The 12,163-nt window shown below is 58.7% G+C and overlaps 4 protein-coding genes across 4 annotated transcripts; all 4 read left to right on the top strand.

Moving 5' to 3' along the window:
• Positions 1 to 298: 298 nt before the first annotated feature.
• BKCO1_300073 (gtp cyclohydrolase ii) lies at positions 299 to 2,374 on the top strand (the record flags this gene model as incomplete). The annotated part of the gene is made up of 10 exons (XM_020274236.1): positions 299 to 719; positions 772 to 1,182; positions 1,245 to 1,601; positions 1,665 to 1,682; positions 1,739 to 1,785; positions 1,845 to 1,874; positions 1,941 to 1,993; positions 2,044 to 2,165; positions 2,237 to 2,307; positions 2,369 to 2,374. The coding sequence occupies 10 exons, from the start codon at positions 299 to 301 to the stop codon at positions 2,372 to 2,374; spliced, it is 1,536 nt and encodes a 511-aa protein (XP_020134488.1).
• A 1,259-nt stretch (positions 2,375 to 3,633) lies between these two features.
• Positions 3,634 to 4,130, top strand: BKCO1_300072 (uncharacterized protein; the record flags this gene model as incomplete). Its single annotated transcript, XM_020274235.1, has 3 exons — positions 3,634 to 3,874; positions 3,928 to 3,987; positions 4,051 to 4,130. The coding sequence occupies 3 exons, from the start codon at positions 3,634 to 3,636 to the stop codon at positions 4,128 to 4,130; spliced, it is 381 nt and encodes a 126-aa protein (XP_020134487.1).
• A 1,038-nt stretch (positions 4,131 to 5,168) lies between these two features.
• BKCO1_300071 (40s ribosomal protein s1) lies at positions 5,169 to 6,102 on the top strand (the record flags this gene model as incomplete). Its single annotated transcript, XM_020274234.1, has 4 exons — positions 5,169 to 5,290; positions 5,344 to 5,845; positions 5,905 to 6,006; positions 6,061 to 6,102. 4 exons carry the CDS (start codon positions 5,169 to 5,171, stop codon positions 6,100 to 6,102), a joined length of 768 nt encoding a protein of 255 aa, XP_020134490.1.
• A 1,421-nt stretch (positions 6,103 to 7,523) lies between these two features.
• Positions 7,524 to 11,865, top strand: BKCO1_300070 (p-type atpase; the record flags this gene model as incomplete). Its single annotated transcript, XM_020274233.1, has 3 exons — positions 7,524 to 7,633; positions 7,702 to 7,741; positions 7,897 to 11,865. The coding sequence occupies 3 exons, from the start codon at positions 7,524 to 7,526 to the stop codon at positions 11,863 to 11,865; spliced, it is 4,119 nt and encodes a 1,372-aa protein (XP_020134489.1).
• Between the last annotated feature and the right edge of the window lie 298 nt (positions 11,866 to 12,163).

Below are 12,163 nucleotides of genomic sequence, written 5' to 3'. Positions count from 1 at the left end.
CGGCGCGTCCACCATGTGACCAGATAGGTAGCTTCGCGCGCGGGCTTGCGGTTACAAAAGCCCCCTTGCAGCTCGAGCCGCAGATAGCCAGCGTCCCGTCTCTCAACTCTCGCATCTCCCGCCGGCGTGCTCTCGCGCTCCCGCTTTCCCCGCAGATAGGCGCAGCGTTTGTCTTCCCGCCAGCGTTAGATACATTGCCGTATTTCGAGGAGTAGGGCAATCGAAGCTCCTGGTTGTTTGTCTCACCCGCTCCCGCAGCTTTCCCTGAGCTCTTCTTCCCTCCCCCGTATTTCCAACCATGTCCTCGAATCCAGATGTCTCTGCCCTGCTGGGCGAGATCCTGTCCGGCTTGAAGACGCTGCAGCAGGACAATGCCCAGCTGTCGTCCCAGGTGGACGCCATCAACGGCCGTGTCAATATGCTCGCGGGAATCAAGCAGGTCCAGGACACCGCGGCGCACGGCCAGGCCGCAGCTGCCGCGCAGAAAGACGACACCAAGCCGTCCGAGAGCGCGAAGGCCGTCAGTGATCAGTATGAGACCGCGGCCGCCGAAGCCGCCCCGCGCCGGTCAAGCACCTCCCTCAACAAGATCATCTTGACCTCCTATCCCGGCCAGGCTGGCGTCGATCCCATCCCCATGCAATGGGGTCACGTCGACCCGGCAGTCCGCGGACCGGTCGTTGTTTCTCGCCATTCCAACACCATAAGAAGAAGAAACGGTATGTTCCGCCGTCAATTACACGCAGCGTCGGAGCTAATGATTTGTCGCAGCACTCGGTGCCCACGGTGGCTCGTACTCGATCTATCATGCGCTGGCTGTCGCCAGCAAGAACCTCGACATCAACCACAAGCCCGATTTCACCAACACCGAGCCCGCAGCGGACATTGGGCCGTTCCCGCAATGGAGCGACCCGAAGAAGATTGTGTCCATGGACCCGCTCGGGCATCTGGCGCCGTGGCTTTACAAGGAACACATTGACAAGGATGGCGTCGAGATCAGGCCCACGATCGCGGTGACAAAGGCGCACATGAAGCTGCCGGAGCTCGAGGAGAGCGTCAAGAAGGGCCGTCTCGTGCCGGACGGCAAGATTTGCCTGAACGAGCACGGAGAATTGGCTGTCACCAAATTTGCCGTCGAGCCTGTCTGGTACCTGCCCGGCGTAGCCGAGCGATTTGGAATCGGTAAGCGTTGCACGACCTGGTGCGCGCAGGATCCGTACATGTCGACTGACTGCATGGTTTAGACGAGGGCACTCTGCGCAGGACGTTGTTCGAGGAGACGGGCGGCTCGTACCCGGAGCTCATCACCAGAGGCGACATCAAGCTGTTTATGCCTCCGATTGGCGGCTTGACCGTCTACTGTTTCGGTGATCCCGCCAAGATGTCGGACCCGAATGTGCGTCTCGCCCTGCGTGTACATGACGAATGCAACGGCAGCGACGTGTTTGGCTCCGACATCTGCACGTGTCGGCCCTACTTGATCTTCGGCATCGAGGAGGCCGTGAAAGAAGCGCAGAAGGGCGGTAGCGGAGTTGTCATTTACTTCCGCAAGGAAGGCCGTGCGCTGGGGGAGGTCACAAAGTACCTTGTTTACAACGCACGTAAGTTCCCGCCCTTAGATGAAACAGCTGGTAGTAGACCCAAGGCTAATTTGCGGGCGGCAGGCAAACGTGGCACCGATCGTAGGTGTTCCTGCGGGGACGGCGGTGATGGTGTACAACGAGCTAATCGGCGATAGGCGCGAGCGAGTACTTCCAGCGGACGGAGAACATTGCCGGCGTGAAGGTTTGTGTCTGCAACACCATTAGTCGGCAGATCCCTAGCTGATTGCGCTCTCACCGCAGGACATGCGTTTTCAGGCGCTGATGCCAGACGTGAGCACCACGCCCCCGCTCCGCTGCGCTGTCTTGTGATGACTGACCGCACTCTCCGGAGCACAGATTCTGCACTGGCTCGGTATCACCAAAATTGACAGGATGCTCAGCATGTCCAAGTAAGCAGCCCGGCGCCCGCACCGCCTCTGTGTACTGACGGCTGGGACAGCATGAAGCATGACGCTATCGTGGAGCAGGGGATCCCGATTCACGAACGGGTCCCGATCCCCGACGAGATGATTCCGGAGGACAGCCGGGTGGAGATTGACGCGAAGATCCACGCGGGCTACTGTAGGGGATCCCATCTACCATTGCTTGACTCGCGTTCCACGTGGTGCGGTGCAACGGCTGACAGCCCCCAGTCACGACAGGAAAGGTGCTCAGCCTGGACGAGCTGGCCAGCGTGCAAGGCCGTGCATGGGATGACGTTGATGTAAGTTGTGAAAACAAGGCAACTCCCAGGACGCGCGACGCCGCTGACACACAAACCACAGCATTAACCGCGCGCCGCAGGACGCTGGGGCCGCGGTGGGCGCTGGGCCGCTGGGCCGCTGGGCTGCCGGGGCAGGAGCAGGCGCGGCTGCTCTTTGCGGGGGAGCACACGGGACGGGCAAGGGCGAGACACATGGATTGTCCTGGCGGGTCTGGTGGGTGGGATGTTTGATACTGCTATCTCGGGGCGGCTGCCGCTTTGGCGGGCATAGATATAGTTGGAGCGCGGCGCGGAGACTAGATAAAAGCATCCGCCGATCCAATCCGGAGTTTCCAAGGCCGCTGCAGCCTGTCGGCATGGGCGGATGCGTGTACCTTAAACCCAGTGGTGGCCCGGCCCGAAGAGACGGCGTCGATGCTGCGCGATCAAAAGCCGGTGAGGAGCGCTGGGCAGCGCCGCCGGTCAGACGACGTGCGTCGCCCGTCGAGGCCTCGGAAGCGCGCGCATGCTGCCCGCGCAACGGCCACCGTACGCGCGTGGCCGGCGAGTCAGGCGGGCCAGCGCTGCTGAGGCCTCGGTGCCGCGCCCGTTGGAGGTGAGCCATTCCTTTACGTGGCCGCCGCTACCTGGCGACTCGACCCCGGCACGCACACATGCTGGGCGGCGGGCGGCCGGTCGGCTCGAAGCCGCGGCGCCAACGCAATGCGGGCTAGTGGATCTGGCGCGCTCCCACGGCGACGCTGGCGGGCGCCGGCTATGGGCTGACCATCCCGGCCAGCCTGACACGCCGCGCGGGCGGGACCAATCCGCCGAATGCAACGCAGCCGGCTGTGCGGTGAGTGGTGACGAGAGGCCTGGCCGAGGGTGGGGAAGGCCCTGCTCTGGCGGATGGCGCCCCTCTGGATCAGCGCCGTTCCAGAACCCCTAATGTGGGCTGCCCGGCCATCATCGGGGCAGGCCCGCCCGTATCGACGGCAATTCCACGCCAGCACAAGCTTATGCAGTCGCTGACTGCCCACGTATAAACGCTTGACAGCGCACCGAGCTCCCTCCGCAGACCAAGTCCACGTCTTCACCAGCACAAGTGCATTCCGCCCATTGGTCCTAGCCACAACCGGTTATCCAACGCGTGCAGTCCCGGGTGCCCGCATATCAAGGCTGCATCCCCAGCGCGCATCTGCCGTCCGCCGTTCTATCAGATCCTCTCAAGCCTCCACGCTACCAGTAATAGTGCCGGACACTTGCTGCTCTCGTCGCTCCGCATTACGCAAACATCTTCTTCCTGTTCATATACCAACCTCCCGCGCCCCGTCGCCCACCATCACCATGGCAAGCAGATTCTACATCCAGATGCCTCCGACTCAGACGCCGAAGCAGCCGTCGCGCCGCTCACCACTCACGCCATCGAGTCCTGGCGTGTCGCCACCTTCGCTGACGACGCACACCTCTTGCGCCTCGAAGCACGATGCTGGTGTCCACCCGGCCAAGGCAACTGCCATCCTCACCAGAATGGCCTCGAGCAGCTCGCGGAGATCGTCAGACCCCTCCAGCCCGCCCCAGTCTCCTGGTACGTGATTCCTGCGCACCGCATGCCCGCACGTGTTCTGACATTTACTGCAGAGGAGAGATCAAGTATCATGTCAGACTCGTCAGACTACTGGTACCACGGCAGAAAAGAAGGTCAGTCCACAATGCCCATCCCATCGCACTTCTTCGCAAACGGCCATGCTAACTCGGGTGCAGGCGGAGGATACATCAGCTTTCCCGACTTCGAGAAGTACTGCTCGCCGAACCAAGACGGCTACCAGGACGAGCGGACATGAGCCGGCGTCTTCATGCCCATAGAGGCAACGCATCTCCACTTCATCACATCATTCTTCTTGTCACCCACAAGACGACCTTCCTTCGACGCATCGCGGAATGGATCTGCGAAACGCGACTATTCACTCGTCATCCTTGACCCGGAATCCAGGCATGTCCCAATATTGGGACTTTCCCGGGACGGCCGCGTGTCTAAGCGGCCATTTCCGGTTGACAGGCGATCTCCGAGGCGGCGTTTGGGAGTTTTTGGACGGACTGTGCAAGCAGTGTGCATAATTCAAGCCAGCGCTAGGCTGTAGCACTTGGAGGGGTAGGGTATCATCTGTGGTGGGGGCAGCAAACAGGGCTGCGACGCAGTCACCCACGATGTTGCCTGCGAGCGCACTGGGCCAGCATCCGCATAGGATTTTTAATAAACTACGGGCTACTCACGCCCGTCGCATTTTTGAACCAAACTTTTGCGCATGCCGATCTATTGCTTTGCGAATTGTGACGTCGTCAAATGGGCGACGGGTGGTTGGCGGGGTTACTTTTGGTCAGCGTCGACTGCCCCGCTCCCAAATTTTCATGCGCAGAGTTTGACTGTCCCGATGGGCGGCTCGGCAGCGAAACACGGCGAGCCCGCCGACCGGTGACACCCGCCGGCTGAAGAGGCTTGAAGTCGCTCGAAGGTGCCAGCTGCATATGGCGCAGCAGTTGACGCGGGAAGTACCTGAAGATCGCCGACCGGTCAGGACCCGGTGAAAGAGCGCCAGGGAACCCGCTGCTAACTATGTCACTGAGGCGCAGTTGGCGCCACTCCACTCTTTTGCCAGTGCTGGGGCTGGAGTGGATGTTTGCAGGGGATGCAAAGGCGCACGTGAGGCGCGGCGCATCCTCGGCGCGTGTGTCAGTGTGGGACGGCACAAATGGCGGGTCAACGGTTTCGCCGGCTTGCCGAGACGCACTTTGGCGATTTTCCTTCTTGCCAGTTGCAGACGCCCGAAATCAGCGACGACGACCACGACAATCCCGCCCGACACCACACACCGGTTACAACCATGGCTGTCGGAAAGAACAAGCGTTTGTCCAAGGGCAAGAAGGGCATCAAGAAGAGGACCGATGCCTTCGCCAAGAAGGATTGGTACTCCGTCAAGGCGCCCTCGACCTTTGCCATCAGAGAGTACGGCGCAAACAGCTAAAGCCTCCGCATCGCAAACGCTTACGCATTCGCAGTGTTGGCAAGACCCTCGTCAACCGCACGACCGGTCTGAAGAACGCGAACGACGCGCTCAAGGGCCGCATCTTCGAGGTTTCCCTGGCCGATCTCCAGAAGGACGAGGACCACGCTTTCCGCAAGGTCAAGCTCCGCGTCGACGAGGTCCAGGGCAAGAACTGCCTGACCAACTTCCACGGTCTCGACTTCACCTCCGACAAGCTCCGTTCGCTCGTCCGGAAATGGCAGTCGCTGATTGAGGCCAATGTCGTCGTCAAGACCACTGACGACTACCTCATCCGCCTCTTCTGCATTGCCTTCACCAAGCGCCGCCCCAACCAGATCCGCAAGACCACCTACGCCGCCTCCTCCCAGATTCGCGCCATCCGCAAGAAGATGACCGAGATCATGTCGCGCGAGGCCCAAAGCTGCACTCTCTCCCAGCTCACCACCAAGCTGATCCCCGAGGTCATTGGCCGTGAAATCGAGAAGGCCGCCCAGGGCATCTACCCCCTCCAGAACGTACGTCTTTGGGCTGCATTGGACACAAAGATTGCCGCGAAAGTTAACACCCAGAACAGGTCCACGTCCGGAAGGTCAAGCTGCTCAAGGCGCCCAAGTTCGACCTCGGTGCCCTCCTTACCCTTCACGGCGAGTCGTCCCACGACGAGTCGGGCCAGAAGGTACGCATTACAAACTTACTTACAAAAAATCCGTCTTACTAACAGACTGCATAGGTTGAGCGTGAGTTCAAGGAGACGGTTCTGGAGACCGTCTAAACGGTTTTGGGATGGACGGGTTGTCACGACGGTCGGGTTTTGCTCTTTATTAAAGGCATCAAAAAGGTGTTATCGTTTGAATCGAAAAATCAGAGCCAAAAACCCGATTTCCAATTACCAGCTTTTCTAGTGCTTCAGTGAACGGTCCACGGGCGGCATCGAGGCGTACATGGGAAGGGAAGATGCCCAGCTGGATTCGAAAGCACTTCATCGGAATAGCATTGTTGTCAGCAGTAACCGGCGCCCCCCATCGACACGCGGGATAGGTAATGGAATCCGATACTTTTTTTTTTCAATCTTCACTGCCATGTGCGATTGTGTCGCTACAAAGGGTGAGATTGATTTGTCTCACCAGTATTCCCTACCAGCCATGTGATGTGAGAAGTCATATTTACTGCCGAGCTCGACATGGCAAAGGTCATGAGGTAATCGAGTGGACTTAGGTTGATTTCCGATCTGGGGAGCCATTGCGTCCGCACATAGCTTTGTTGGATGGGTAACTTCTTACCTTACTGCTGACATGCTCAGCTGGTGGATCGTCTTGAGTATCGGGTTCGACAGTCATCTGCAAGCAGCAGCTGTTGGTAGAATGCATAATGTGTGCGTTCGTAACACATTCATAACTTTGTGCAAATATGCATCCGGTCACCGTGCGTTGTTCTTGAGCCCAACTTCGACCAGATGAGAGATGAATATAGCGGTCTGGAATTATTCGAGCTCTTCAACAAAATACCGCTCGGGGTCAGGCAGTCGACTATTGGAAGTTGGGCGTCCAGGCGTGCCCCGAAGATGAAATATCGCGGTCACGCAGGGCTTCTACTGGATGAGAGATGGTCTCGGGCCTGATTCGTAGCGTGGGCTTCCATAGACCACATGACTCTTTCATTCACACGACCACGGTTGTCGGGTGGTGATATACCACATTAATGCCCAACGATGAACGGAGGTTGACTCAAGTTCTGGCGGTGCCAGTGCGCGGCGCGGTGCGTGGGGAATGGGACCTGATTTTCCCTCGTGATGATGCACGAGGACGGGACAGGCACAGCCGTGGCAGACGGCTCCGCACAGCAATGCCGACGGCATCGAAGCGTCTGCCTACCGGGCCATACTCCAAACCGACTGCATCCCGGATCCAGAAAATTGTTCCGCTTCAGCAAACTGCGGTTTTCCAGCCGTGATGGTGCTGTACGGATGACCTCATAGCACCCCGTTTTTTTTATCGGCAGCCCACGCGATAAGGCATCGAGCGGTACCAATCTCTCAATGCCTTGCCCGTGGCTCAGTAGTCCCTTTCCACGCGCGCGCCACACACGCCATCTCCAACGAAACCCCAACTCCTGCGCCCCGACCCCTTGCACGCCGACCATACCTGCACCGCGACATGCGTTGACGAGAGCACGATCGAGAAAGAGGCCTGCGACATGGTGGATTCCGACGACGAGGTTGGCGACAGCCGCCGCAGCAGCTATGCGGCCCCCGCGCGCCGCAGCAACGGCATGCCGCTGTATCGCCAGAGCTCCAACATGAGCGAGTGAGTAGGATCCGCTATGCGCGCGAGAGAATAAAAAATAGGAAGAAAATTGCTGAGACGCACCACAGCGTCAGTCTCCTGACCGACGTCCAGATGGCGCAAGACGAGGTAAATCTACGATGCCGAAGCTGGCGTTTGCCGTCGGGAGTGGGAGGTCGGTAGCGGTTGGCGGGCGTTCGAGGTGCAAACCGCTATGGGGACCTTTTTTCCATCCTGCGGTGGTGTTGGGTGCTTCCCAACGCAGCTGGCTGACTTGCGAGTAGATCTTCTCCGGGCCCATGTCCGAGAGCGTGCCCACGAGCGTTACTGGATTCGCCCATCGCCAGCGCTCTCGCGCCGACTCGACCGCAAGCGTCACGAGCTTCACGTTCTACGACGAGGAGAGGGAGTCGATCGATACGCTCGAGGAGGAGGCTATTGCGGAGGAAGAGGCGGATCTGCTGGACGACGTCAACGGGTACGCGGATGAAGATGATGACCTGGAAAATGGCCACCACCACCGCCGCCGCTCGACTGGTCGCCGAAAATCGTCGACATATTCGGCGCGCTCCACGCGGTCGAGGCAGTCGGATAGCGCGCCACTGCTGCGCCGCGGCTCGAGTTCCAGCACCATGGCTTCCGGACACTGGCGAGGTGGTAGATCCACACAGAAGATTTACATCGCTACCGAAGACTTGACCATTGTGGTTGCTGGATTCTGCACTTCTATTCCTGGATATGCCTTGTATCTCCTACTCTGTATGCTAACGGCGGGACTTGGATACCTCATCTTTCGGTGGCTGCCTGGCTGGCGGATCAAGATTGTGGGAAAGGCCGCGCCGTTGCATGAGTGTGACTGGATGGTCATCGAGAACCAGTGGGGAGAGATGGCTGTGCAAAAAATCGGGAAACAAGCATATGGCCAGTCGTTGTCCTCGGTATTCGGAATCGTGGAAAAAGCCGGACACCGCGAGTACGACGAGGATGACGATCCAGTACTGAAGGAGTTGCGCACCCTGGACTACCGGTATATTCGATTCTGTTACCACCCTGTCAAGGACAAGTTCATCCTAGGCAACACTTGGAAGGACCCTGCCTGGACCGACGTAAGGACGATGCGCGACGGGCTTGACAACGAGGATAAAGCCCATCGGGAGCAAGTTTTCGGAAAGAACCTGATTGATATTGAGGAAAAGTCGACGTCTCAACTTTTGGTTGACGAAGCATTTCATCCTTTCTACGTCTTTCAGATCGCCAGTCTGATTCTCTGGTCCCTCGACCAGTATTATTACTACGCTGCCTGTATTTTCGTCATCTCGGTTGTCAGTATCACGACGACGTTGATTGAGACGAAGGCGACCATGCGTCGGCTCCGGGAAGTCTCGAGGTTCGAATGCGACGTACGAGTTCTCCGCAATGGCTTCTGGCGCTATGTCGAGTCCAGCGAACTCGTCCCGGGAGATATTTATGAAATTACCGACCCAAGTCTCGCGCAGGTCCCATGCGACAGCTTGCTTCTCTCTGGCGACTGCATTCTGAACGAGAGCATGCTTACAGGAGAATCTGTTCCCGTTTCCAAGGTACCCACCACCAACGAGGCTCTGGATTTTTTGAGCCTTAGTACTGCATCGGTCCATCCGGAGGTCGCGAGACACTTCCTTTTCTCAGGCACCAAGATCATCAGGGCACGGAGGCCGCAAGAAGATAAAGACGATGAGGCTGCGGCTCTAGCCTTGGTTGTTAGGACTGGGTTTAATACGACCAAGGGAGCGCTTGTCCGGTCTATGTTGTTCCCCAAACCGTCCGGATTCAAGTTCTACCGGGATTCCTTCAGGTACATTTCGGTCATGGCCATGATTGCTGGGGTTGGCTTCATCGTGTCATTCGTCAACTTCATGCGCCTAGGGCTTGCCTGGCATCTCATCGTCGTCCGAGCGCTGGATCTGATCACCATTGTGGTTCCTCCAGCGCTACCGGCTACGTTGACCATTGGGACCAACTTTGCTTTGAGCAGACTCAAAAAGAAGCAAATTTATTGCATCAGCCCGCAAAGAGTCAACGTAGGCGGCAAGCTCGACGTGGTCTGTTTCGACAAAACCGGTACCCTGACTGAAGAGGGCCTTGACGTATTAGGGCTTAGGGTGGTCCAGCAGCCAGCTAATAACTTCAGTGATATACTCACCGATTGCGGAACGGTCCTGCCCCATGCCGAGGATAGGTTTCCCGACGTGGACTACAAGAATCACCGGTCACTTTTGTACACCATGGCCACTTGCCACTCTCTTCGCAGCGTGGATGGAGAGCTTGTTGGAGACCCACTTGACGTCAAGATGTTCGACTTCACCAGCTGGAAATATGAAGAAGGAGAGCAAAGCGGAGGCGGTGGTGACAACGAAGAGGAAAGCCTAAGCATCTCTCCTTCAGTGGCCCGGCCTCCTCCTGGTCAAGAATACAACCTCGACAACCCCAATGACCCTAACCGCAAACCGATCGAGCTTGGCATCATAAAAGCGTACGAGTTCGTTTCCCAACTGCGTAGAGCCAGCGTAGTAGTTCGGCAATTTGGCGCGCGCGAAGGTTACATATACGTCAAAGGCGCACCCGAGTGCATGAAGGACATCTGCCGCCCCGAGAGCTTTCCGCCGGACTATGAGGAGCTTCTGAGCCACTACACCCACAGAGGATTCCGTGTCATTGCGTGCGCCGCGAAGACGATCCCAAAACTCAACTGGGTCAAGGTCCAGAAGATGAAGCGTGAGGAAGCCGAGTCTGACCTCAGCTTCGTCGGGTTCATCATCTTCGAGAATAAGCTCAAGCCTACGACGACCGGCATCATCGACGAGCTGGCCCAAGCCGGCATCCGCAAAGTCATGTGCACCGGTGACAACATCCTCACTGCCATCAGTGTCGCTAGGGAGTGCCACCTCATCGACAAAAGCGCCCATTGCTTTGTCCCGCACTTTGTCGAGGGTGATGCTCGCACACCTCTTGCTCGCCTATCTTGGGAGAGCATTGACAACCCAGCATTCAAACTGGACGAAAACACGCTCAAGCCGCTCCCACCTCCTCCTGAAGAAGACGCTTCCCTTCCTTACGATATTTCCAACCTACGCAACTATTCTGTCGCCATCAGCGGTGACGTCTTCCGCTGGATCATCGACTACGCCTCCGAAAAGGTGCTCCGGGAGATGCTCGTCTGCGGGCAAGTGTTCGCCCGCATGTCGCCGGACGAGAAGCACGAGCTGGTGGAGAAGCTCCAGAGCATCGACTACTGCTGCGGCTTCTGCGGCGACGGCGCCAACGACTGCGGAGCGCTCAAGGCGGCCGACGTGGGCATCTCGCTCTCGGAGGCCGAGGCGTCGGTCGCGGCGCCCTTCACCAGCCGTGTCTTCGACATCTCGTGCGTGCCCGAGGTCATCCGCGAGGGCCGGGCGGCGCTCGTCACCAGCTTCAGCTGCTTCAAGTACATGTCGCTGTACAGCGCGATCCAGTTCACGTCCGTCTCCTTCCTGTACGCGTCGGCGTCGAACCTGGGCGACTTCCAGTTCCTCTACATCGACCTGCTGCTCATCCTGCCCATCGCCATCTTCATGGGCTGGACCGAGGCCTACCCGGTGCTCGCGCGCAAGCGGCCGACGGCGTCGCTCGTGTCGCGGAAAGTGCTGACGCCGCTGCTGGGCCAGATCGCGCTGTGCGTGCTGTTCCAGGCGGTGGCGTTCCAGGCGGTGCGGCAGCAGCCGTGGTTCCGGCCGCCGGTGCTCGACCGCGAGCACAGCAACAGCAGGAACAGCGAGAACACGGCCCTCTTCCTGCTCAGCTGCTACCAGTACATCCTCTCGGCCATCGTGCTCAGCATCGGCAAGCCCTTCCGCCGCCCCATGCTGTCCAACGCCCCCTTCGTCTTCGCCCTCGCCTTCGCCCTCGTCGTCTCCTCGTACATGCTGCTGTTCGTCGCGCCCGACCCCGCCATGGACGAGGCGGAGGCGGAGGCGGAGGCGAAAGCCGGGTCTTCTTCGTTCGACGGCCAGGCCAGGTGGCTGTACGACCTCATGGAGCTGACGCCGCTGGGCTGGGGCTTCAAGGCCTTTTTGCTCACCCTCGGCGTCGGCGGCTTCGCCGTCGCGTGGGTCTGCGAGAAGTACGTGTTTCTGGGCTTGGCGCGGGCGATTGGCCGCGCGAGGGAGAGGCTGCAGCCTGGCAAGCGGAAGAAGAGGAAGGAGTATAAGATTATTGCTGAGGGGATGGCGTTGTAAGGGGATGGGTGGATGGTGATTGCAACAACACGCGCGCGCGTGTGTGTGTGTGTGTGTGTGTGTGTGTGTGGTAGAGAGAGAGAACGATGTATGTGTCTGTGTGCGCGTGCTTGAACAGTCTATCCAAACGTGTTTTGTATGGGCTTTCGGTGTCTAGTCGGCTGTTCGTGAATGGAGAGTGAGAGGAGGAGGGAGTGGTTGGTCTTGAATTCGCTTGGTCAACCGGTTGTGTGGTGAGATAGAGATGGTGGACGCTCGCGCGCGCGCACCAAGGGGGGTCAATGGCTAAGGACTATGG

Source organism: Diplodia corticola, assembly GCF_001883845.1.
Source record: "Diplodia corticola strain CBS 112549 chromosome Unknown scaffold3, whole genome shotgun sequence".
NCBI classification, from domain to species: domain Eukaryota; kingdom Fungi; phylum Ascomycota; class Dothideomycetes; order Botryosphaeriales; family Botryosphaeriaceae; genus Diplodia; species Diplodia corticola.
The sequence above is the reverse complement of the archived record's forward strand: the minus strand, read 5'-3'. Positions and strand labels throughout refer to the sequence as shown.